Source organism: Cucurbita pepo, chromosome 10, assembly GCF_057944985.1.
Source record: "Cucurbita pepo subsp. pepo isolate OVF chromosome 10, ASM5794498v1, whole genome shotgun sequence".
Lineage (NCBI taxonomy): Eukaryota > Viridiplantae > Streptophyta > Magnoliopsida > Cucurbitales > Cucurbitaceae > Cucurbita > Cucurbita pepo.
Window position 1 is genome coordinate 5,493,031 of NC_141807.1, and position 25,937 is coordinate 5,518,967.

The following is a 25,937-nucleotide window of genomic DNA, read 5'->3' on the forward strand; positions in this document are numbered from 1 at the left end:
TTATGCATTTTAAAACATGTCTTATGCATTTTAAAACATGTCTTTTTATATACGAAGAAAATTCAAAGTCAACACGTTTATGCATTTATATGCTTAAAAAATACGTTTGATTGACATATATGTGTTTTTAATATACTTGATGAACATTGCATACAACTTTTGGACCTATTATGACTTTAAACAATTAGTGTATAACACATCTACACACTAACAAGTGTTCGATATGAGTCTAACAAACATTAGAACGTCAGTGTGTCCATGTGGACATGAACACGCTAGCCACACCAAAGTATCCGTGCTTCTTAGCATTAGACAAAGCTAGATCTATATAACATGAATATATATTGGCATGAAACGTGAAGAGTAGCAAAGAATTTTAATGTACTAAGAAAGGTGGCCATTATAATATACGAGGCCAGAACAGAACAGGGTGAGACAAAAATATGCATGAGACGGTACTACAATTACAAAACTTACATCAAAAGTACGTTACATATCAAAATTTAATCCATTCCAATACCATTTACAATTGCCAAGATTATACCAAATACCCAGGAGCACTGAATTGTGTTTGGTCCAGCTCTTGTTGAATGATAATATTCTACCTCGTATCGTATGTTATTCTCGACGTTGTATACTGTTCGGTTGACGGGTGGTACTGCTTTGTTCATGAACCCAGAGCAAGGGACCAAAAGATAAACAAAAATAGAGACAACCCAGAGGACATGTGACGTATGCTTTATACATATATGAAGAAGCTTAGAGATGAAGTGGAATGCTAAACTACAGAAATTACCATTTAAGGGAGAACGAGAAATCTCAACCCAGATCATGGCGAAGCAGCGATGGAGTATTTATGGATTGAAGGAGGTGAAGTTTATTCAGAATCACTCCAACTATCAGAATCGTCATCTTCATCACTTCCAGCAAATGCCTGTTTTTTAATAGTTTCCAAGTAAGTTCCATTGCTAAGAGAAAGATACGGGTTGGGTTGGGTTGGGTTGAGTTGGGTTGAGTTGGGTTCGAGGGAGCTAGAGGATACCTGGCGAATCGCATTTGCTCTCTCCAAGATAGCAGTGACCCTCAAATTGGTTTTTGGACCCTGCACACTGGGTCTCGTTACGGCTGCCGGCTTCAAACTAAAGGACTGAAAATTACAATCAGAATAATTCGTTAGCAAAGCAACAGCACCACGAAATTCATGTCAATGTATTATTAATAAGAGCAATGTTCGGCTTCAACCTTGGTTCGAATCTGTGCAAGCAGTGAATCTCTTTCATCTACCTTGGGTCCAATTTCAGGTAGTATCCGATCAGAAACTTTTCTCAACTGCAAATTGGTCAAGAAAGTTAATTCCAAGTATTTTATAAGCTTATCACCGAGTAAGTTCTCAAAATAGTTAATGAAATATTATAGAACCTTGCTTTTATCGTGGGCAGCGACAGCATCAATGAGAGGACTTCGTGGACGAAGTAGCTTACTACTAGTAGGTGGTTTTCCATTAGGCATACCGACCCCAGAGGTCGATGGCATAAGAGCTGTTTTAGAGGATGAAGCTACTTCTTCCTCAGTAGATGGCAAATCATCCCGAGATTGTTCGTTCTTCATGAATGATAGAGGTGCTATCATAGCATGGGAATTTCTTTTCTCCCCTTCAGAATCTTGTGATACATGTTGAGGTATATCAGGCTTCAAGTCTATTTGTGATGCTGAGTTGCTAAACGATTGGAATGACTGCCCATATGAAGATCCACTATCAATTTTACAATTTACGTCGTCGTTTGTCGGTCCTAGTGAAGGCAGTTTCAAATCAGCTTGTACTTCTTCTCCACCAGACTTAAGAGAATCAAGCTCTAGGGTTTCCTGGGGCATTGGCGGTAACGTAAAAAATGGGTTATTGTATTGTTTCTCCATGGTGGCAGAACTATATTCGAAAACTTCGTTGGTAATCATGTGCATTTGCCCTGTGAATGGAGGAGGCTGCATTGTGTTATGTACCATGTGACCAGATATATGTGTAAGCTTGTTATCTTGAAAGCATGTGTAGGGGTTCTCGGATTTCAAACATATGCTCTTTTCTTCAGCTTTCGATGGTAATATCGAGTGAAGTGGATCCTCACATCTAGGTGGAGCAGGAAAAGCTTGATGAACCTTCCCTAACCTCCACTGCATTGGAGGTAGAGGGGGTAATGGTGGCATCTCATTCAAATCGACTCGAGGTACCTCAGGCAGCAGGATGTCGCTAGGTAGGACAGGCTGTAATGTATCCATTGTACGACCCGTCATATCGAGTTCACCGATTGGATGTTGTATATATAACTCTGATAGAGAATGTCCAGCTTGAATGGTTGCCTCAATAGTTGTGCATTTAGAACTTTGATCCTGTTGGACTGGATATGAAGGCTGTACCAGTTGAACTTTTTCCTCATCTAATTGTCCTGGAGATGGTTGTTCAAGGCGTGAAGAATTGGAAACATCAACATCTGCCCCTACAGGCCCCATATCCTCGTGTTTAGCTTGCAAACCTGGCAATGGCTCACTGGAAGTCTCAACGGCAGAGGAGAAACTTAGAGAGGGAGGAGATATAAATTCAATGCCTTCATTAAGATCACACTGATGGGAAGAATTGAGCTCAGATTCCAGATCTCTTAGTTCCAAAGATTCTGGACCAAAAGAAAGATTATCGATAACTGAAGTGCATTGCGACCACGTATGAACAGGTAAATTATGAATGCCATCAATCAGCCCTGAATCCGGATAGTCTGAAATCAATTCATTCTGATTTTGATATGGATTCTCAAAGCCAGGATGGTTTTCTAGCAAATCACTCTTCATATTCTCCGATGTAGATAAAAGACCAAGCAAGGATGTGCTCACAACTCCATTCACATCATTTCTGGTCATGGGATCAGCATCAAAATCAAATCCATCTGCTTGAAATGCTCCAGTGTGAAGTTTATCTGTGCTTACATTTTCTTCATCGCTGAAACTATTTAAATTCTTGGGTGTGACTTCGGCGATGGTAGCAGTCTTGGCTACAATTGAAGTAGACGCAACCACACCATCCCCTTGAACCTCTGCAGACACATCACTACAGTCTACAGACTCAACCATCTCATCTGACCGAACCTTGTCAGTCACAACGTCACTACAGGTTACAGAATCAACCACCTTGTCTGCTTGAACCTTTTCAGCCATGACATCACTACAGTTAACAGAATCGACCACCTCATCAGCTAGAACCTTTTCAGCCACAATTTCACTACAGTTTACAGAATTGACCACCTCATCTGCTTGAACCTCTTCAGTCACGACGTCACTAAAGTTTACAGAATCAACAAACTCATCTGCTCGAACCTTTCCAGTTGCAAAATTACTATAACTTACGGAGTCCTCATGATCCAGATCACCTGATGAAATAATTACATCACGGGAGGAAACAGAAGTGCTAGGCAAAGTCACACCTTCTGGATTAACTGTTTCAACAAAGTCTCGTGAGCTTAAATGCATTTCATGAACTGTATCATTTGGATAACAAAGTTGCAGTTCTTCCGAGGTATCATCAGCATGGGTGAATGTGGTTACTTTTCCATCATCAGCTGGCCTTCTTATATCTACAATATTTGCATCCCTTTCAGAATATGTTACATCAATTTCTGTCATACCATCTTCAACTTGAACTGCTACATTTTCCACTTGATCCTTGAAATCATGCGTCTGCAAGCAATCGGCTGCAAGAGGTAAGTCGTCATATTTTGCTTCAGCTACTAAAATGTTGTCATCCTTCAAAGCCTGAGTCTGCGATAAATCTACTGCAAGAGGCAAATATTTTGCTTCAGCGGCCACAATGCTATCATCACCTTTCAGGGAAATTAAATTATATTTGTTATCTGAAGAATCATTTGTAGAAGCACGCGAAGTCTCAGCGGGAAATAAAGAACTAGGAGACGGGTCAATTTCTCGCAAGGCTTGCTTGTCAATAGTTCTATCATCTTGGTACTCTTTTTGCAGCATTGTATCCCCTACCTTTTCTACCGCTTCAATCTCAACAGCTTGCCCCAAGACATTTGAAAGATGCAATGAATTTTCAGATGTGGCATCTACATCCTCACCCTCCCTGTCTCTAATACGACAACTTTCAAATGGAATTGTGTGGTCAGCGCTACTAGTAGTCTTGGAGGGAACATCAACGTGAACATCTTTATGACAACCTGGGTCTGTCTCTGTACTTGATATCTGCGAACCAGAATTAATAAGGTTGGTAGATGATTTCTTATTCAACTTCGGTTCGTCCTGTAAAGATAGAGATGGGAATGATTCTGTGTCTAACAGTGGTTGAGGAGAAATTGAATCCAAAAAACATGGACCTCCGGGTACTTCAGGTTTTGAGATTCTTTCTTCATCAACACTAGTATAATCAAGCACTCCATGTTCATCAGCATTGCTTTCATGAGAATGAGAGGTATAATCCGTATTACATGGCATGTTTTCAATATCTGCCATACATGCTTTAGGACTTGAAGGTAATACTTTAGCTGTTTCTTCAGAATCATATTGAATATTGTCAGGCAAACTACGTAATGTATCAGAGCACGAAAAACTTGATCTCTCTCTCTTGAATGAACTGTTACCATCATCTGATCCTGAGGAGTTTACGAAGGATTGTGAATCTGATAGTTGTGCTTGGGCTTCTATGTGTTCAGCATTTGCATCAGATTCACTTCTCTGTTTTCCAAGGTTAACATTTTTAGATCTAGGTTCATTATCTGTTTCTATTTCTGACTCCATGGTAGCAAGAGCATCCACATAATTGTCTACTTCACTGATGACCTCATCAGAACGATATCCATCTATACTGCTCCCTGTTTTCCCTTCTCCATATTCTAAGTGGTTTTCAACCACCACCATTTGAAGATTGGGAGTCGTCTCAATCTCATCATCTGCAGTTGATTCAGGCATCTTCAAAATCTCCTCACCAGAAACACCACCGTTGATTGGTCTTTTTAATTCTTCGTCTTCAGCTATACATGAAGAGCATGTACTTACTCTTCCAGGAGACTTGCTTGCAGGACTCACCATAGTGATATCAAGTATTCGAAGCCCCAGTTCATTGGTATTATCTGACATTGAACGCAAGGTTGGTTCAGCAACTGATGCTTCATAAACCATCTTATGCTCTGGAGAAGGAGTCTCCAAAAATTTCTCCATGTAGCTTTTTCCATTTTTGGAGTTAACACATCTATTGAATTGCCTTTTCTTCAATTTTACAAGCCGTGAAGGGTCATTAAAACAACTGTCAATGCGCTCCTCCAAGAACAATTGATGTAGTCTGCACAAATGGTTGGGTTGACGTGATCAATCAAGTATCTATAAGTGAACTTATGCAGTTGGACAAGTTAGAAATAAGGAATTAGACACCCTACTTGGCATGGGATGTTGGTCCAATTTCTGGTGTTCCTCCATTCCTCCTGCGTGGTCCTTTCTTCTGCTAGGAATCAAGAGCCATATTTTAAAACTAAATAGGTCACAATCATGCACGGATAAGTTTCACTTGAGTAGTAAGAAGAGTGCGTGTATAGCATCCATAAATGACAGTCCTAGAACTGATGGGTAAAATGTGCCCAAATGAACATATTTTCTCTAAGAAATTAAGAAACCCATTATTGTAACGGGTAAATAAACTTGATTAACTTTTTAACTGATCCAACATATGCAAGTCGCACATGCAAAGGCAAAAATAAAGCACCCATATGCAAATTTAGATTTCAAATGCAAATATTTTGTAGGTAAATAATAAATATTCAACTAAAGTTATCTTTAGAGAAGCCAGAAAGATACAAGCTAATGACTCATGCACGATTGGACAGCCTTTCCATGTATCGCGTTGACAATACTAATCTGTTGAGTAAACATTCATCCACCACATGGATAAACAAATAATTTAACTGAAAAAAAAAAAGGTGCCCAAAAGCATATGCATCGTATGCATGAATATTTACATAAGAACAGTAGCCAATACATGAAGTAAAAGATACATGTATTGTAATTTTAAAAAAATAACAAAAATTAATTTTAAAAAAACTTAGAAATATGTTCACATAGAAGAAACTACAGAAAGAAAACTACCAAGTAATTCAAGATCCTTGGAAACTTCCCTCTCTAGAGTATTCATACTCAAGCCAATATTCACTAAGAAATTGTCTACCTCCATCCGTTCCCATCCCACTTGCTCTATTTATAACAAGTCCCCACTAACAAATTACCTGACTAATGACTAGTATACCCTTAATACTTTAATAATATTCACAAGTACTCTTAAAAGGCATTCCTAATCACATTGACCACTTCCCAGAATGGATGAAGTGAGTTTCATAGAACTTCTCAAAATGTTTAATCTCTGAAGGTCATATGAATCTACTGGAGCAATATGTGACTAGAACTAGTCATTTAATATCACGGGAAACAAAAGAAGCAGAAAGAAGGAAGACAACAAATGAACTAATTAACCAGTCAAATTTGTGAGAGGTAAAGAATCGAAGTGCTTTAAGAAATGGATAAGCAGTATTGAATTGACTACGATATTGAGCATACCTTCACTTTACGGTTTTTCTTCTCCCTTTGAGGCTCAATATTTGATCTCTCAGAAGCTTTGGATTCCACTTTAAATACTGAAGGGTCAGTGTATCGCTTCAAACATGCCCCAGCCCCGGCAACATCAAACCTATTCGAAGGCAGACAGTCAAAGGATTTCTTGTTAAATCCTATAAACACAATGTTTTTTCATTTATACAGAGTATAACATACTTGTCTAAAAGGAATAGACGTGGGGGACCCCTGCATTCTTCATAGGAATCCATGACAAATCGAGGTAAGTCTCCACGAGCAACAAGACCTTGCTCCGACTGCAAATTAGGATGCCAGTCAAGTCCTGCAATATAGCTCATGATTGTGATTTAAAAGTTTATCCTTCAGATGTTAGAACCCTCTAAATACAAACCTCATTTCATTTTAGATGAACTTGAGTCGTTTGAAACACACACAAAAAGTACAAAACAGATTTTTTGGGTGGTCTAATCTAATGTACTAGCCCGATATCTAAATGAAACAACAGCATTTGAGCCATTCCTACGATGCAGGATCAAAATGATTCAATATGAAAATGATTCGATAAGATAAATAATCACATACACCACATAAATAATTAAATGCCTAGAAGCATGCTACCTTCTATGTATAACAAGCCAACATTAAATACACAGGTTAATTAGATCTTGCAATATCCACTCCAACCTTCCTACCAAACTGTATTCTTTCATAATCAATATCTTATTTAAAGAAAATGGTTTGAATTATTCTATGAAACTTGAAAAATACATTTAATTTACTAGTCATGATCAGGATACATGCAGTTCTCAAGAAAAAAAAAACAATATGTTAATCTGTACTTTTTTAACACCATAAACTAGTATTCCGATCAAATATGCACTTAAAAACCTAAATCAATAACAAGGTAGCAAGACTAGTTTAAAAAAAATGAACAAGACAATTCTGTGCTGCATTTGCGTAATTTTCTAAGTCCTTACATCACATTCTGTAAAATTCTCAAAAAATAAAGAGGAAAATTACAACATTGAATCAGTTCATGATCCCAAATCAACTGTTCAAATCCATCAATAAAATCAAGGTGGTGGCCGTCATTTTTGGTATAAGTATAACAATATATACGGTAGACTAACCTGCACCAGTGAAGAAAGATGTATGGTTTGTTTGGGACAGAAATGCTTTCTCAATTGAAGGAACTTCTGCCTCAAGTTGCTGCACACGAATCATAAGACTATGGCCTCTTGCAGCCGTTGAAATGACCTCTTCGTGTAAGTCGTGGAATACCTCAGCAGCAAACCTTTCAACAAATAAAAAGAAACAAAGATGAAGACAGATTTCTGGGAACAGCAAATCTTCTTTAAATATTATGAACTTAAAAAAGGGTCTTAGAGTAGTTAAATATCTAAAACAAGTCTTATCAAATTTTCACAATCTTTCCAAGTCCCCATTAAGATAACTGACGTATTACCAGATATTTATCAGACTCTCCAACAGAAATACTACAATCATATTTAAAAAAATACAACAAATGCATCAATGGAACCGAATCCGAATATGGTGTGGTGAAATATCATTCAGAAATTTAGAATCCTTGCATACGGTTAACTTTGTGCCTATTACCAGAACAGGAAAGAATATTAAGAAGCTCAGCTGCTGAAGTACCAAAATTACAAGTGGAAGTACACAAAACTTAAGAAAGTTAGGATTAGAATACAAACGGCGAATCCAAGATTTCCATAAACTCCTACCAATTGCTGAGTACTCAATCAGTTATGAACCAACTCGCGTAGGGTAACAACGCAAATCACAAGTCGTCAACAAGCAGTTTAAGAACGTAATTTAGAAAGCAAAGAAACTGAAAGAGCTAAAAGGATTGAGGAGCCACTAGAGAAGATGAATCTTCTAATTGAGAGGGAGAATTCAAGCCGATAATTCCATGAACTATTATAAATCCCTCGTTTCCAGCATTTCAGTCACCGCATTAACTTAAATCCAAAACCTAATGAAGGAAAGGTCAACTGATTACACAATCTACTCCAAAAACTCTGATTCAAACACAAACTTCTCAATTCAACGCTCATTCCAATCACTCAACTCAAAAACCATCCCCGGCAGCTCCCAACTCCAAGCTCAAACACTCATCCATTACTAAACATCCACAATTTAGATGAATCAGAACTAACCACTCCAAAAATATATATATATATACATCAGTAAAAGAAACAGAACAAAAAAAAAAAAAAAAAAAACAAATAAAATCTCACTCAGCAAGGTCACCGAGCTGGCGCAAGACTCCGACAAGGCCAGCCATGGCAACGCCTTCAAGAAGAGCTTCAGGATCATCTTTATCAGCGGCCTTGTACAGCTCCGGATCCGCCAAGCCGTACTCGTTCCTAATTTGGTACCGAGTCAGCGGCATTTCTTCTTCTTCTTCTTCTTCCTCCTCAAGCTCGAAACTGCAATTCCACTGGTTCTCAAATTCACCGCCGTACTCCGATTGTCCTTCCTTCTACATTTCTCATCGGCCAATTTGTAATTTGCAGCATGAGTATCTTCAGTTGAAAATTTTTGGTTTGGGAAAAAGCTGAGTTAATTGAGAATCGATGAAAAGATGTGAACGGATGAATTAATATACGGTCGTCTGAGTCTCCGTTAGAAACGGTATATTTAATGTGACCTCAACTCTCTACTCAATTATACAATATTTTCACAAATATATATTTTTATTAATTATTATAATACTTATCATATCAACCTAGTCAAATCACTAAAATACTAATTATCCTGTTAGTTGACCTAAGCCACACGAGTGGGGCTCGGCCTCCTAACCTTCCATAAGACGAGTTTCTATATAATACAGCTCAAGTCGAACACCAAAAAAGTTTAGAAGATCAAAAACCTACCAGGTGTCAGTCGGAGCAGGGATAAGCTTGTGAATAAGCAAGCTTATCCCAAAAAAAACAATTCCTGTAGCTCCCGAGCGTAACTTAAAAGAAATAATAAGTATATTTTCTTATTTTATTAAAGCTAAATTACAAGTTTGATCTCGGGATATTTTAAGTTTTTGTTTTTGAACTTTCAATTTTTGTCTAACCGGCCTTCTAAGTTTCAACTTATTATCTAATAAGTCATTAAAAGAATTAAAAAAAATAAAATTTTAATTAATTTATTCTATATAATTTTACATTTTATGTCTAATTATACTATAAATTTTCAATTTTATAGGTAATATATCCTTAAATTTTAAAAGTTTGTAACTCAATAACTAAATTTATAATTTTATCCGTTTTAGTAATTTTATTTTTAAAATTTTTAAAATATGTATTTATTTTTTCAAGTTCGCATAATAATATAATACGAAAAAACATGACGAGGTGACTACATAGTAATAATATATGACTGTATTAAATTTGTGACTATAATTATCTCATATCACAAACTATAGACATTATATGATATGACATAATATCTACTTCCAAATGATTGGTAACACAGTCGAATTTTTTTTTCTTTCTACTTTTAGTTAAACAACCTTGGAAGACTTTTTATATCCAGCAGATATTATTGTCTTTGAGTTTTTTCGCTCCGACTTCTCTTTAATGTTTTTAAAATGTGTTTACTGGGGAGAAATTTTCACTCTTATAAAAAATGTTTTGTGCTCCTCCTAACCGATGTGGGATCTTACAATGATTATGAGATCCCATATCAATTGGAGAGAGAAACGAGTGCGAGCAAGGACGATGGACCCCAAAGGGGATAGATTGTGACATCTTTAAAAGGGTGTGGAAATCTCTCCCTAATACACATGTTTTAAAAATTTTGAGAATAAGTCCTAAAAAAAAGTCTAAAGAAGACAATATCTACTAACTCTAGCCGTGGACTTAAAGAGAATACATAAATTAGTTGAGTTATAATGAAACGGGTAGTTTCCGTTTAAATAGACACCGTCATAAGAAATTGCAACATTTAATTTGGAATTTTTATTTATAAAAGAAAAAAAAATCCAATTTAAAAAAATAATAATAAATAAATAAATAAATAACAAAAAGAAGTAGAGCATTAAGAAAGAAGGGAGGCGGAGCACATCATGGCGCTTATTTTGTGCTGGTTGTTGTATGTATCGGATCATGGTATTTATTATTTATTTATTTTTACGGTTAGTTATCCGCTGTTCCCGACCCCACCGTAATTTGCTGTTCCTATTTCATCACCACCGTCCGTTGCATTGACTTTTAATCATGTCAACTTTCCTTTTTCTTGCATTCTAAATTAAGAAAACAAATTGATTAAGGAGATTTTATTTAGAAAAAAAGGACAACCATTATGCTTAACAAGTAATTCTCTCTTAAAAAAAACAAATGTCTCAAATTCCATTTATACCCCCTCTCGTTTCCCCCATTTTATTAAAAAATAAATTATTTTAAGTCTTTTTTAGTCATCTTATCTTCATAATTACTTTCATCGGGACGTGTTTCATGGTTCATTCAGGTATTTTTTTTTTTTAAAGTTTTAATTTCGTATATATATTATATTAAAAAATTAGAAACAAACTTGAAGAAGAAAGAAGATTATAGTAATAGAGAGTTAGTTATAAAACAATAAAAGTAATTATGATTATTTATTTATTAAGCGAATGCCAATAAAGAATAATATTATTATTAATTATTATTATTTTGGGCCATCATACTGTTGTGCTCTCCCACACTCCCATGTAACAATTTATTATTCTATACCCATCTTTCTACACGTGGCGTTATTTGGTACGTACAACTACTCGAGGTCATAAATGTAATTTAGCTCCCTGTAGAACGGAAACCCGTGAACCATCACAAAAACCGCGTCTACTCTGGCGACGTGGACGGCCGTGGGCCCAAATTATTTTCCTTTCTATATTAAATTAAATAAAAATATCTTCCAATTTTACTGTTACTTTTAAAAAATAATTAAAAATTTTAAAAATTTCAATAATATCTTTAAAAAAATAGTTTTAATTATGTCAATAATTTATTTAAAAAATAATAAAAAACATTCAAAAACATTGAAAATCACTTTTAAATTTTTTTATAAAAATAATTAAAAAAAATCTTAACAAATATAAGCAACACATGAATATATATATATATATAACAATAAACTTTTAAAAATAATATTAATATTTTTAAACTAAGCTCTTTTAAAATTTTATAGGTATTTTTTTAAATATGGTATTTTCGACCCGAGTACTAATAAAACTTTTTAAAATTTAAGGTTATTTTTTAACACGAGATTGAAGGGCATTTTAGTAATAAAGTACTAACAATAAAAAAATATAGAGAAAAAAAAAAAGGAAAATGGTGAAAGGCATCATATAAACGTAGCTTTAAAGAGTTGGGTTAGAAAGGTTGGAAGAAAGGCATCAGCTTTTAAGATTTAGTTGTAGCAAATTCCAAACCCTTTCCACTTCCCCATTCTAGGGACTATACCCACCAAATAGCCCATGACTTTAAACGGAAAATTGCTTTATATTCATCTATCTCGTGACCCGAAAAGCTACTTTTGAGAGCGTATGTTCGTGGGGTGGGTTGAGATATTATTTTAGACTACCTGATTGTTCATATGGTAAATTTTTTCAACTCAAACAGCTTCATCCACGTAAAGAATTGAACGCTAGTAACATGAAACTTGTTGAACGCTCTCGAATACTGCAATCAAGATCGTAATGATGGTAAAGTAAACCTGAACATTCTGACATTTTACGTCTTTTAATAATGGTCTTTGTTTATAGGAAATGTCGTTTATGGTGGTCATCTCATAAGTCTAGTCAATCTATTACGTCATCACTTGATACCTAGTATAGATGTCACCAACATTAAGCCAAAATAGTTCACTTATTGATCGGTTAAGATGAGTAAATATTAGAAGCATATCTTATGAGTTGCACCACATTCTAACCGTTCCAATTCTTCCGCCACCGTAAATCCTAGTTAGATTCAGGCATGATACACGTTTTTCTTACTTACCTTGTTAGGTATGTATGTTATCGTACTTTGTGTTAGTTAGACGAGTTAGGTATACACAACCTACTTTACTTTAAAAACTAATTTTAATTAATGAATTAATTAATTAATATTGTTATTATAATAATGATTAAATTTGGGACAAAACTCAATCTTTGTGGGAGTGGACGTAGGTATAAGAAGAAGTCTCAAACAAAACATGACATGACGTATAACAACCTAAGTTCACCGCTAGCAGATATTGTATTCTTTAAGATTTTCCTTCTGGAGTTTCTTTCAAGGTTTTAAGATGCGCTAGACAAAGATTTCCACACTCTTCTAAACAAATGTTTCGTTCTCTTCTCCAACTGATGTGGGATCTCACAATCCACCCCCTTTGAGAACCAGCTTCCTCGCTGACATCGATGTGAGATCTCACAATTTACTCTCTTTAGAGCGAGCGTCGTTCCCTTCTCCAATCAACGTAGGATCTGACGTATAAATTAAACATAATTTGGACTTTGGACCATGAGATCTAAAAAGCCCATTCTTGAGTCAATAATTGGGCCAAAAGAAAGCTTACTATTGGGCCTAACCCACCGAAATTCAATATAAAAAAAAATAAAAAATAAGAAGTTAAATATTTTCATATAATTTTGGTCCACGTGTCCTTGTGTATGTCTTGTCACAAACATGAAGCAACTGAATTTCATAAAGATTTTATTTTATTATTAAATTTTTTGGAGGTCCTTAGACCAGTCAGCAGATGAGCTGGCTGACCAAATCATTCATTAATGATTTCTGTCTTCTGAACTTGAATGGATAGATACCCACCACCAAACACCCTCCCCTGGTCTTCACCTTCTCTCTCTCCTCTCTCTCCTCTCTCTTTCTCTCTCTAAACCATATCCATGCAAAAATTAGTTTTTTTCTTATTTCTAAAATATCTGTAATATCCACGTAGGAAATTAATCATTTTTAAAAAAAAAATTAATCTACATGGACATCTGGGTTACATATTTTATCAGATAAATGAACATATCGATGGTACAAAATAGGATTATATATACAATTATAGAAGCCATATATATATATATATATGATAATCAATTATGTTGTACTAAAAGTTTTCATTGGTTTAAATATTTTGATATGTATTAGAACGATTAGACGATTGAATTAAGTGATCATGTGAAAAAAAAATATATGTTACGAGTAAGTTTGAATCTAATGAATAAGTCTAAAAAGAAAAAAATTGAGGGTAAAACCAAGTCGGAATGAGTTAATGAAAATTGGGCTCGAGAACAATAGAAATTTAAGCTTCGAAAAATACCTTAGGACTAGATTGGACATGGGAAAAGACGTAATTGGGTGATTCCTCACCTCGGTGTCGACCTTGTGATGAATTCATTTCAAGCGGCATGCATGCTACCCCAATTAGCTCATTTCCCTTATCCATTCCAAATCCAGGAGGTGAAAGGAAAATATTAGGTCAATGCTCGTAAAAATACCTTATTTTCACTTCTTTCTCGTTCTCTAGTTTCTTTTTACAGTCTTAAAATTTTGGTCTGACTTAAGTATTAGAGTTTTTGTTGTAAACGTTTTTTTTTTTTTTTTTTTGTAAGTCATCGATTGTCTATCACCTCATTTCGGGTCACCTCGTCCAAGTTACTTCTTTTCATCACTATTTTTTCAAATTACAAATTTACCCTTTGTGTTTTAATGAAAATCTATTTCTATTATTATTCAATTATTGTACTTTGAAAATACTAAATTTACAAACTTGAAAAATAAATAAGATCAAATAATTTAGGCTTTTATATGAATAAATAATAATAATAATAAATATATGAAAAGGAAATAATAATGATTAAATAAGTAATAAAAGTCTGATGCACACGAGTGGGTTTCAGCTGGGCTGGATCCAACTGGTGCTCTTTAATTTCATGGTCCGTACATGTAGATCATTGTCCTATTAATTATTACATTGACGTCTTTATTATTATTATTATTTTCATTTTTTTTCTATATTATTAATAAAAATAATTTAATTTTGATCAAATTAAGTGGTGCATTTAGGTCGGAATTTTAGACAACATTATCTAATCGGTAATCGTCCCTAGCGTTGGTTAAACTCACGATTTTAAAACGCATCTACTAGGTGGAGGTTTCCACATCTTTTAAGAAATGTTTCGTTCCACTCTCCGACCAACGTAAGATCTCACAATCTCCTTGAGAGCCAACGTCCTTGTCAGCACATCGCCTGATGTCTGGCTCTGAAACCATTTGTAACAGCCCAAGCTCACCGCTAGCAAATATTGTTAACTTTGACTCGTTACGTATCGTTGTTAGCCTCACTGTTTTAAAACACATCTACTATGGAGAGGGGGTCTAGCCCTACTCTAATGAGTGTCTCACACCGTTTGGTGATTGACTCTGATACCATTATAGACTTTATGTCCATAGTAGATGCGTTTTAAAACCGTGAGTCTAATGACGATACATAAAAGGCCAAAGCGACAATATCTACAAACGATGGACTTGAGCTGTTACATAATCCATCTATACATTTATTTGTATTTTTTTTAAATGGATGTTTTCTTTCGATTTGTGATCCTTCCATCTATCTACGACGATTATTTCATTATTTATCCTACCTTTATCCTTTTGTTTGTTTCTCCTCGATCAACCTATGCTCGGGTTTTTGTAATCCAAAAGATAAAAGTCAACTGGGTTAGCTCAAAAAACTTGCCTTTTTTATTTTTTATTCTTTTAAAATTAATCTATTTTTTATTTTGTTAAAATGTGTACCATCGTAATAATAATAATAATAATAATTTCTTGAATCTCAACATAATTTAACTGGTTTAGATATATGGTCGAATTAAAAATTCAAATCTTTTCATCCATTAAAAAAAAAAGTCAACCATAATGATGGTCCACCTAAGCATAATTTAATTATTTTAGACATATATCTCTAACCAAAATAATAAACATACCAATTTGAGTATAACTTAACTAATTTAGCATATACTTAGACATAAAAAAATTTAATCTTTTCATCACAAATATTGATGAACTAAAAAAAACAGTTAACTAATAATATAAAAATGTCAAACGTGAGTATAGCTCAATTAATTTAGACACCTACTTCGATTAAGATATTAGAGGTCTAAATATTTTTCTGATTTTAAAATAATAATAAATAAATAAATAATCAACAAGTAGTTTTAATATATATATATATATAATTAATTAATTAATAATCCAATTAATTGGGAATGCTTTCTAAGATTACTAATTTATGTTTTATTAATATTATTAAAAGCTTAATTTCTTGTGTGAGGGAAGAAAGAGTTTGGTAATATTAATAATTGTTTTTATAAAATTAATAACCCAATTTATTAAACTAGAGTTATAGAACATTAATAGTGCTTTAAAATATTTATTAGGGGAGAGAAAGAAGAGTTTTTCTATAGAGGTCTACTTACCCTACGCTATTAGGGTCAATGAAGACACGTCTCGAATAGAGTAAAAAATCTGTATTAAATGAAAAATGAAGAGAGAATGAAGAGAGATTTCTCCCCCTTAGATAAACGAGGACGGGGACATAGATTATATTTCTCATCCCGTCTCTGTTTTTGTCTCCACCTAATTCGGTGCCCCATAATTTTCTACAAATGAGTTATTATTTTACCCTACGGTATTAGGGCTAGTGAAAAAATTTGTGTTAAATAGGAAATGGAGAGGGAGTGGGAGTGGGGAAAATTTTCTCTCCGTTAGATAAACGAGGATGGAAACAGGGATTGTATTTCTCATCCCGTCCCTATCCTCGTCTCTGCTCAATTCCCTGCCCCGCCCCACCCATCTCCTCCTTTTATTTTCATAGGAAACCCAATTCCTGTGTATTCTCTTTCAGAAATTTCCGTCCCAAATCTCTACAAAATTATAGGGATATTTCGCAAGGATAAAAAATGAGAACAAAGATGGAGAAAGCTTTCTCGGGTCAAGTAGACATCTTTATTTATAACATTAATTATTATTTTTGTAAAATTAATTACACCATTTATCCATAGAAAGAATATGAAAAAATTAGTTAACCTTCCTTTTTTATATTTTAAATATATATATATATATATATATATATATATAGTTGTATATTATTAAAATAAAATCAAAATAATATTTTTAAACCAGTAAAAAAAATTTAACTTTGTTATTTGATGACAGACGGCAGTCTCCTATAATATTATTTACGTATATACCATAATTTTTAATAGTTTAATTTAATGAAAATATTTAAAAATTTACCATTGGTGGGGTGAAAAGAAAAAATGAACACTAATTAGTAAAAAAAGAAAAAAAAAAACAAAAAAAGGGTTAAATGGTAAAAAGTAAAAAGGGTTAATGTGAAGGAAAGAGGTACAAGATGGGGTGAAAAAGAGTACATCAATATGATGAGGCTTTAAAAATATATTAATACAATTTTAAATATAGACTATTATTAATATTATATTAGAAATGAATTTTGAATTTAATATACATTTAAGTATGTTAGTTAATTAAAATTTGTATAATTAAAAAGGCGAAATTATTATTATTGTTTTTAAAAAGAATTTTTCTAAAATTAAGGAACTAAAAAGTCATTTTTTTTAAGTTTATATATAACTAAAAATATATTTTATCCTAATATTTATTAGTTTGGGCTTAAAATTAAAAAATTAAAAAATGTCTAATAAACTTGTATTTAAAAAATAATATATTTATTTTTAAGAAAATACATATGGGGTATTTTAAAATTAAATTAAATTAAATTATTAAATTAGGTAAGGAAAATTGTTTGGAGAGTCCAGGAACTGTGCATCTGCTCAAGGACAACTGGTAGCTTTTGAATGGTACATGCAGCCGAAAACGACGTCGTGTCCCTACCGCCGGTTGGCCAAAAAAACGACGTGGAGGATCAGTCAAACAGTCAACTCATCGTCCACGTCATCTTTTCTCCATTTGCCAATTCAACCTTTAGATTAAAATATTAAAAAATGCCCTTTAAATAATATATTAAATGTTTAAAAAATATTCATATTTCTTTTCAAAAATTAAAATATTAAATAAATAAATATTTGGGATTCATTTTTTTAAAAATAAATAATAATTAAAAAAAATCTTTTCCATTTATTTTGTATCTTTGTGGTACCCATTTATTTTTGTAGGTTCAGCTATCAACGTTTTCCCCATTAAAAAAAAAAATCATATAATTTCATTATCCGTCCTTAAATTCTCGAGTTATTTTAATTTAGCCTAAAATCTTATAATTTTTAACTTATTTTTCCAATTCTACCCTCAACGTTAACCCCCGATATAATTAAACCAACACTGTTAACCTAATAATAAAAAATTACGTGTATTATTATGCCAATAGAAAATGTAGCATGTATTGTTAGTTTGAGCGTATCTCACCTAGTTAAGATATATACGCTAAGATCTGAGATTAGAAATAGAGATACCCATGAGACAGAGTGGAGATGGGACGACTGTATTTCATTCTACATCCCGTAAAAATCTTCATTTATTTTTGTGGGATCAGGATAATATCTTTATTTATGTGGGTCGGGATGGAATCAGTTAGGTTCAAAGGTGAGGATAAGAAATATGATCTTCGTTCTTGTGTAGAGAGAAATCTCTCGGGCTCCCTCTACATTATTTGTTTAAACGGGGATTCCCCACCACAGTTGAGGTAGGTCCCTTACGACCTTAAATGGGTATGTTTAATTAGAAATTTGAATCTTCGATCCCGAACATGCTCGGCTATAAATAACACCCTTCCATGCACAAATCAATTCCACAGCTTTCAGCTCAAATTCCCTCTTCCAAAACACGACCCTTTTGCTCAAACAAACATGGATTCCACTTCCACGTCAACCCACATCCTTAAACACTCCGAAATCACCCACTCCACTGAGTCAGAGCATCAAAACAGAGCAACCGCCGATGCCCTCTATAAATCCCTCGCCGCCGGCCGGACCGACGCGGTGGCGAAGTTCCTTGCCACCGACCTCGAGTGGTGGTTCCATGGCCCACCTCATTGCCAGTACATGATGCGGGTCCTCACCGGTGAGTCCAGCCACGCCGAGTTTCGGTTCGAGCCGAGGAGCATAACAGAGATCGGCGACTCTGTTATTGTGGCGGAAGGCTGGGAAGGGGCTCAGGTCTATTGGGTTCATGTTTGGACGTTGAAAGATGGGGTGATTACGCAGTTTAGAGAGTATTTCAATACTTGGCTTGTTGTGGCGGATCTCCGGCAGCCGGCTTGGGAGGAGGTCCGTCATGATGGGCTGACGGTGTGGCAGAGCCACCCTCGGGATCTGTTTCACCGCTCGCTGCCCGCGATTATGTTGGCTCTGTAGTTTGTCAAAAGCGTTTGTAACGTGTGTTTCTAAAACTTAATTATCTGTGAAATAATGTCATCCAATTTGAACATAATTCATCTGATATAACTATCTTGTTAACTAAATCAAGTCGATATATTAAATTTGGTAAACTTTAACGTTTGACGAATCAATTGCCGACACATCTTCAAAAGGTTCTTTCAACTGGATCCTCGACCAAACATCAATCTCCTAAACTTTTAGATCAATGATTAGATTTTCAATTCAAATGCTCTCTTTATTTAAGATTTTTTTTTTTTTTTTTTTTTGGTCATCTTTCTTCCCTGACATCACACCTCTCGAGTTCTTTTTTTTGTTATTTCCTCGTCACATTCAAAATCCAACGCAAACCCAATTAATCTAAGCAAAATCCTATTAAAAATTGACGTATAGAAGAGAATATAACAACCCATAACAGATATTGTTCGTTATTCGACTCTGGAGTGGATTGTGAGATCCCACATCGATTGGAGGGAGAATGAAACATTCTTTATAAGGATATGGAAATGTCTCCCTAACAGACGTGTTTTAAAACCGTGAGGTTGACAACGATACGTAACAGTTTGAAACGGATAATATTTGCTAGCGGTGGGTTTAAAATCGTGGCTTTAGGAAATTTTTTTTCATAAGATTCATGTATGCACACGTCGCTTTCTTACGGGTCGCGACCACACGTGTGGGAGAGTGTTATCAATTTTATATGTGTAGTGTCCTTTCAAAATGATTGGTGGGAAGTGTGGGAGGTTGGCCTTAGATTCCTTTTCCAGTCTGCCACGATTGCAACGTGAAGTAATTAAGGCTATATCATATTCATAACCTTAAGAAATAGATGGAAAGCTTCCAATGCCTCTATTTTTCTTTATTTTGGGTACGTACCCAAAATCACACCCATATCGGGATTGTGCAATTGTGACACTCGAACAAAGGATGGGTAAATGAATGACCTAAGACCATATTCGGATGAGAGCGATCATTAAGAAAAATTTAAAAGAATTGAAAGTTACTATCTATACCAAGAATGTGCACCTTTCTTTTCAGTTCAGTGGCTTAATTCTAAGAACTCCAAAGTATTTGAAAGAACTCGTGTTGGTCTATTAGGATGAACATTCACTCTTAGAAGCGAGGAGTAAGTAAAATAACCATGTCGCGGGGTGCATGAAAGGGTCATCAGGTACTGAATCTAAATTCTGGGCATCGATCGTTATAGAAATATCATGTTATGCATGTGTTTTACTTTCTAGTTTTCGTATATAGCAGGAATGTGTATGCCATGTCGCAAGGGATGTAAGAGAATACCGAGACTATCAAGTGCTGAATCTAAATTCTGAATTTTGATCCGGATCTTGGACATGGGTCATCACAGAAATATCTTGTCATGCGTGTGCTTTGCTTTCTCGTTTTCGTATATAGCACGAACGGAGATACTTTTGATGGTCTTTTGCAACATATAAACAAGCGAAAATGAACATATATATCTATGAATTCACATAATAATACACACAAAACTATGTATTAGTTCAATTCAAACATGGCTAAAGTACGAGAAAACATCACAGAAGTTATAATCAAATTCCTCAGAGACTCAATGACCGTTCTCCTGCAAGATTTTTGGTCATTTTCAGCGCAAAATCATCTCTTTGCATTGATGATGGAGTAGGGGGCTTCAAAAGCTGGTTTACTCCATCAGTTTCATCTAAAAACCTGTTTGAATCCAGGTTTGATCTATCCTCATGAACTGTTCCACCTTCACGAGGTAATGGTGACAGGATTTCGTTCTTGTCTCTGCCGTTCGTTCGGTTTTTTCCGAGGTTGTCTTCCATTAATTCATAGTAATCAGCTGTCCTAACCTCCTGAGCAAGAGAGCAGCAGCAGCAGAACAACCATTGTGCACAGTCTACAACATTTGGTTTCCCCCAACACGACTCGTTCTTCGTTATATCGAACCGTTTCCTCATTTGAATCCTCCAGTATCCACCATAGAACAGCCCAAACACAGAAACAAGAATGCCAATTAAACTGAGAGCTACTTTAGCATACAAAGGTTCCACAATATTAGCTGCCAAACCAAACAAACAAAGCGGGGCAGTGCAAAAGATTACGAACGTCGCAGCATGAACGTACATGTTCCCGAATCCTAACCGTTCCATGTTCCATCCAAATAAGCAGAAGCTGCAGAAGAGGGAAAGGCAAGCTGTTCTAATGTCATCAAGGAAATGGAACAGTCCGCCTCTCCATTGAGGCTTGTCAACAATTCTTGACACACACAAATTGCCATCGTTGATCCGGTTTGGACTTTCCTCATTGTCGACATGGTCGTACTCCTTCCCAAGTGGACTGAAAATGGAGTATAAACTAGCAGCAGCAGCAGTCAAGAGTGCAACAGTAAGGCAGACCGAAACTCCGAAAACTGATCTTTGAGGCTTCTTATGGCTCAAATTAAGGACAGATAAAGCATATTGGGCAAAGCAGTTCATATGAAGCAACACAAGCAATACCATCATGTGTTTCCTTTCATGTGGCTTATAAGTTCCATTTTTGCAATATATTTCTCTAAGTATAAGGATATCACCTGGTTTCCACCTACATAAAAGTACCATATGATGAATCCTCCTAGGATGATGATACAAACACATCAGAGTGAAGAGAGCAGTCAAGATTTGGTTATTAACTTCAAACCAAATCTCTCTTTGTGATTTAGTTGGCAGGAGATTGTTCAACATTCCAGTCATTACAAGAAAGACGACCAATCCCGAAACCGTGACGCCGATCGTCCAGAAAAGAAGGGCAATGTTCAAAGGGTCTTTGATCCACTCTTTACAAAATCCTATGAACTTGATTTTCTGGAACTTAAAAGATGGGGAGGGCAAGTTTTCTGAGCCAATCTTTGAATCAGCACCCCTAAGTAGAATCCTTCGGGATATCGACATCGAACCGTGAAGCTCGTCGTCGTACTTGGCCTTGTGTTCACAATATGCAGCACTTATGAATTGAAGGTTGTCTTGAATCCATTCACAGGGCCTAGGATGCTCAACAAGCTGAGTCCCAAAAATTACTCCCAATATTAACTAGATCGATTCTAATCATCTTTCAACAATGGATTCTAATCACTGATATCACATATTTTATGAACAGATACTCAAAAGCATGAACAAACAAGCAATTATTGAGCTGAGCATTAACACAAACACCTAACAGTCACAAATAACAATGAACTTAATCTTTCAAATTTGATCAAAATGGCAGTATGAAACATGATAAAACACAAAATTACAGATACAAAACTCGATTTGGGGCAACAATTTCCTTCAAGAGAAACCCATATAGAAAAAACTCCATTGAAAGGGAAGTTAGAAATGTACCTGGGTTGAAGTTCCAGCGGCTCATCAAAGCAAAGAAAGTGCAAAAATCAGAAATGATTTACGTTTCTTTCCTAACGCACCTTTTTCCTTTTACCAGTAAGAGTCGATCGACCTTCAAAATGCCCTGCTATGGTGGGAAACTTTTTTAGAACTTTCCTCATTTTGAATCTTCCGTGTGGACTTCAATGAGGCCTTTGATGGGAATCTGTTGAGTTCATCATGGGCTAAGATGATGGATTCTTGATTTGGACTGGATTTTCCTTACAGTTCTTCAAGCCTGGCCCAGATCTTGAAAGAAATTCTCTGTTTAAAACAAGGGGGAAAAAGAAGAACCATTAAGCATTTCCCAAATGTAGCATTATCAAGTTCATGATTCAAATGAAGTAATAAATAATCATGATATTTGTTCATCAAAATCTTTGAATTTTAAAGAGGCTTTGAAAGGGTAGACAAGAAAAAGTGAGATCATAGACGATCTTTCCTACTTTATCTGCTTTGATTAGACATAAAAATTGGTTCTCATGTTTCCCACTCACCTAAATTTGTCCCAACTTTAATGAACTTGCTCACCTTAAATTTTATGTTTTTTCTTTCAAATTATTTTTTTTGCCATAAAGTCATTGGCTCGATTTGATTCGGACAATCGCCTTGAACTGTCGGTTTGGTTTGCTCACCTCACCTACAAGTCTAATCGAGTTCTACTTAACTCAAACAATCATAAATAACAATTTGATGTCAGATCATAAACATGTTGAGATTTATGTATCAAAGACCTGTAATTAATGATTTAATTGTAACAATAATTTTGATTGTTTTATTTGCAATTTAACGCTATTCATTGTGTGAGATCTCATGTTCGTTGGAGAGGAGAACAAAGTATTTTTTTATAAGGGTGTAGAAATCTCATGTTTTAAAAACCTTGATAGTAAGCACCGAAGGGAAAACCCAAATAGGTATGGAAACTCTTCCTATCATACGCGTTTTAAAAACCTTGAGTGAAAGCACTGAAAAGACCTAAAAATGATTATATTTGCTAGTAGTGGGTCCAAAGAAACAATATCTGTCAGCGGTGGGTTTGGACTGTCTTATCTTGACAACACAATTGGTACGACCCACTTTGTGATGGGTATTTTATGCAATGAGTTTGTATAAGATTTGATCGTAAAATATTTAATTTTATTTTTAGAAATATGTTAATTGAGAAGATTATATTATACACAACTCGATTTTACTCCCGAATAAGTTATGAACTTCAATCTGTGAGGGCTTGTCTTTTCAGTGAAATATATTTTCCTTAAGTGCTTATTTCAAGACTTTAACAATGGAGTCTCATCCTTTCACGGTTACGAGAAGAGCTTAATATAGAGCTAAATCATAAACAAATTGTTCATTAGAACATCATCGATAGTCGCAGAAAGAGTGGTTAGAATTGGTCGTCATTTTTGGTGGTTGAAGTGGAATTACAGGTCAATAGGCTTACATCCAAACAATATTGTCCAGCTAAAAAGTAAAAAAAAAAAAACAGGGTTGGGCCAAAAATGCTAAATAATAATATTCTTCCCTTTTTTATTTCTTATTTTTTTAATTTTTAATTTTTGAATTAAATGCATTTTTGTCAACCTTCCAAAATTACCTTTTATTGGATTCACATGTCAATAAATAATATTAAAAAAAAAAAAAAAACAAAAGGGGAATGATTTATTTCATTTACCTCTTCTAAATATTTTCTTATTTTGCATTATGGCCCATTAATTAATTAATTAATTAATTTCATTCACATTTACACTTCCCTTAAAAATATTTATAAAAATTAAAAATTAAAATTAAAAAATGACAATTTGTAGAATGATGAAGGGCTTTTTTGCAAACCCCACATAAATAAATAAATAAATAAATAAATAAATAAATAAATAATATAATATAATATAATATAATATAATATAATATAAAAGGCACAACCACCATTCTTGTTTGTGCTCTGTTTGTGTTACCCCACAGCTTTCCATTTTGTGCCACAAATTTATGCCTCTATTTATTTTTTCCCCCACTTTTTATTTTCTAAATTCTCTTTTTATTTAGATTCCTTCTTTATTTTCTTCTAATATATATATATATATTATATATTTACCCATTTTATGAAAGTACATGTAAAATATAATTTTTTTTTAAAAAAATATAATTAATTAAACTCTGCCAGCTGTAATATTTGTCTATTTTCAAAATTTTCACTCGTTTATGTAATTATTATTATTTTTACTATATAATATATGAGATCTCACGTGAACTGGAAAAATAAAAGTAGTAACAGTTAGGTGGAAATTACTTTAATAATTTTGAACGGTCTCCGAGGAAAAGCCTTTCGTAATCCAACTTTTTTTATTTTTTATTTTATTATTATTATTATTATTATTATTTATCTTTTGGGTCTAATTTCCTTTGTCTTTTTTCTTTTTTCATTTTTCTTTTTTTCTTTTCATTTTTTTTTTAATTATACTTTATGTGCCCCACTATGCAACATAAGTCTATAGGAGAGGACCAAAATTAATTCCCATTTTATTATTATTATTATTATTATTATTATTATTATTATTATTATTATTATTATTATTATTATTATTATTATTATTATTATTATTATTATTATTATAAAGTTGGTGTGACACCATCAAATCCCATTGCAAAAAGACAGAGAAAATATTTATAAAAAAAAAAAACAAAAATTGTCAAATTTAACCTTTTTTTTTTATATAGAAAGAGAGGGAGAAAAACAAAGCATAATTGATGCATTTATAGACTTTTTAGGTAAATAATGAAATTAATATAACGCCAAGACGAGAATTTTAAAGTTCAATTCAATATCTGATGATCTCGATATTTCTATAAATTTCATAATACAACACGAGTTCTTTAATTCTCACTCACAAATGCTCGGTAAGTCAATTAACATAAGATTACTCCAAATAAAACACGCTTAAATTTAAAAAGATAAACCTTATTTAATTCGGTCGAAAAAGTAGGTTATATGATATTTGTTTTTAATGTAAAGAAAATAGAATCGAGGTACACAAGATTTGAGACAGCAACATTTCATAGGATTAAGACATAAACAGGTGCATGTTTTGTGGTGTGAAACAGCCCATAAATCATGGGTAATGTTAGCAAAACCCCATCTAACCTTTGAAAATAACCCATCATATATAATATTACAATAATTTTTCCATATATTTTAGTATATAAAACAATAAAATATTAAATTTATAAATATTTATTTTAGTCCCTAAATTAAATATATATATATATATATATATTAGATTATTAAGGTGGGAAAATTATTGAAGTAAATTGTACATAAATATATAAATAATAATGGTGCTATAAATTAATTCAAGTGTGTGATAAGGTAGTTTGATAGGTGTTACATTTGAGGTCCCAACCCCAAGTAAGGCCTTTAATTTTTAGGGTGCCCACGAAATTTTATCCTCGACTTTTGATAAATGTTTCAAAACTACTGTTAGAGTAAGACTCAAGACGTAGAACAGTGTGATGGTAACCTTGAACGAAAGTTAGGATATAAA

At 34.0% G+C, this 25,937-nt stretch overlaps 2 protein-coding genes and 1 non-coding gene across 4 annotated transcripts; 1 reads left to right on the forward strand and 2 right to left on the reverse strand.

The window, feature by feature from the left end:
- Nucleotides 1-431: 431 nt before the first annotated feature.
- Nucleotides 432-9,240, reverse strand: LOC111803456 (protein SCAR2). 2 transcript variants are annotated; one of them, XM_023687859.2, is made up of 9 exons: nucleotides 8,868-9,240; nucleotides 7,737-7,900; nucleotides 6,805-6,928; nucleotides 6,592-6,721; nucleotides 5,424-5,485; nucleotides 1,420-5,329; nucleotides 1,243-1,329; nucleotides 1,043-1,147; nucleotides 432-934 (listed from the first exon to the last, which is right to left on the reverse strand). In XM_023687859.2, exons 1-9 carry the CDS (start codon nucleotides 9,020-9,022, stop codon nucleotides 878-880), a joined length of 4,794 nt encoding a protein of 1,597 aa, XP_023543627.2. In that variant the 5' UTR covers nucleotides 9,023-9,240; the 3' UTR covers nucleotides 432-877. The 2 variants fall into 2 exon arrangements, with proteins under 2 accessions (XP_023543627.2, XP_086983899.1); XM_087127773.1 differs by having other exon boundaries at nucleotides 5,424-5,488.
- A 9,154-nt stretch (nucleotides 9,241-18,394) lies between these two features.
- LOC111804359 (Nuclear transport factor 2 (NTF2) family protein) lies at nucleotides 18,395-19,058 on the forward strand. The gene has a single exon (XM_023689126.2). The coding sequence runs from the start codon at nucleotides 18,476-18,478 to the stop codon at nucleotides 18,980-18,982; it is 507 nt and encodes a 168-aa protein (XP_023544894.1). The 5' UTR covers nucleotides 18,395-18,475; the 3' UTR covers nucleotides 18,983-19,058.
- Nucleotides 19,059-20,451: 1,393 nt separating this feature from the next.
- On the reverse strand, nucleotides 20,452-22,788 carry LOC111803874 (uncharacterized). The gene has a single exon (XR_015422591.1). It is a non-coding gene; the product is annotated as an uncharacterized LOC111803874 (transcript).
- Nucleotides 22,789-25,937: the final 3,149 nt, after the last annotated feature.

Coding starts and splice junctions, on each gene's coding strand:
- LOC111803456 (XM_087127773.1), bottom strand. CDS start 9,022: ATGCCGCTGACTCGGTACCAAATTAGGAACGAGTACGGCTTGGCGGAT. Junction 1,330..1,419: donor CTGCCCACGATAAAAGCAAG/GTTCTATAATAT, acceptor ACCAATTTGCAG/TTGAGAAAAGTTTCTGATCG. Junction 1,148..1,242: donor TTGCACAGATTCGAACCAAG/GTTGAAGCCGAA, acceptor TGTAATTTTCAG/TCCTTTAGTTTGAAGCCGGC.
- LOC111804359 (XM_023689126.2), top strand. CDS start 18,476: ATGGATTCCACTTCCACGTCAACCCACATCCTTAAACACTCCGAAATC.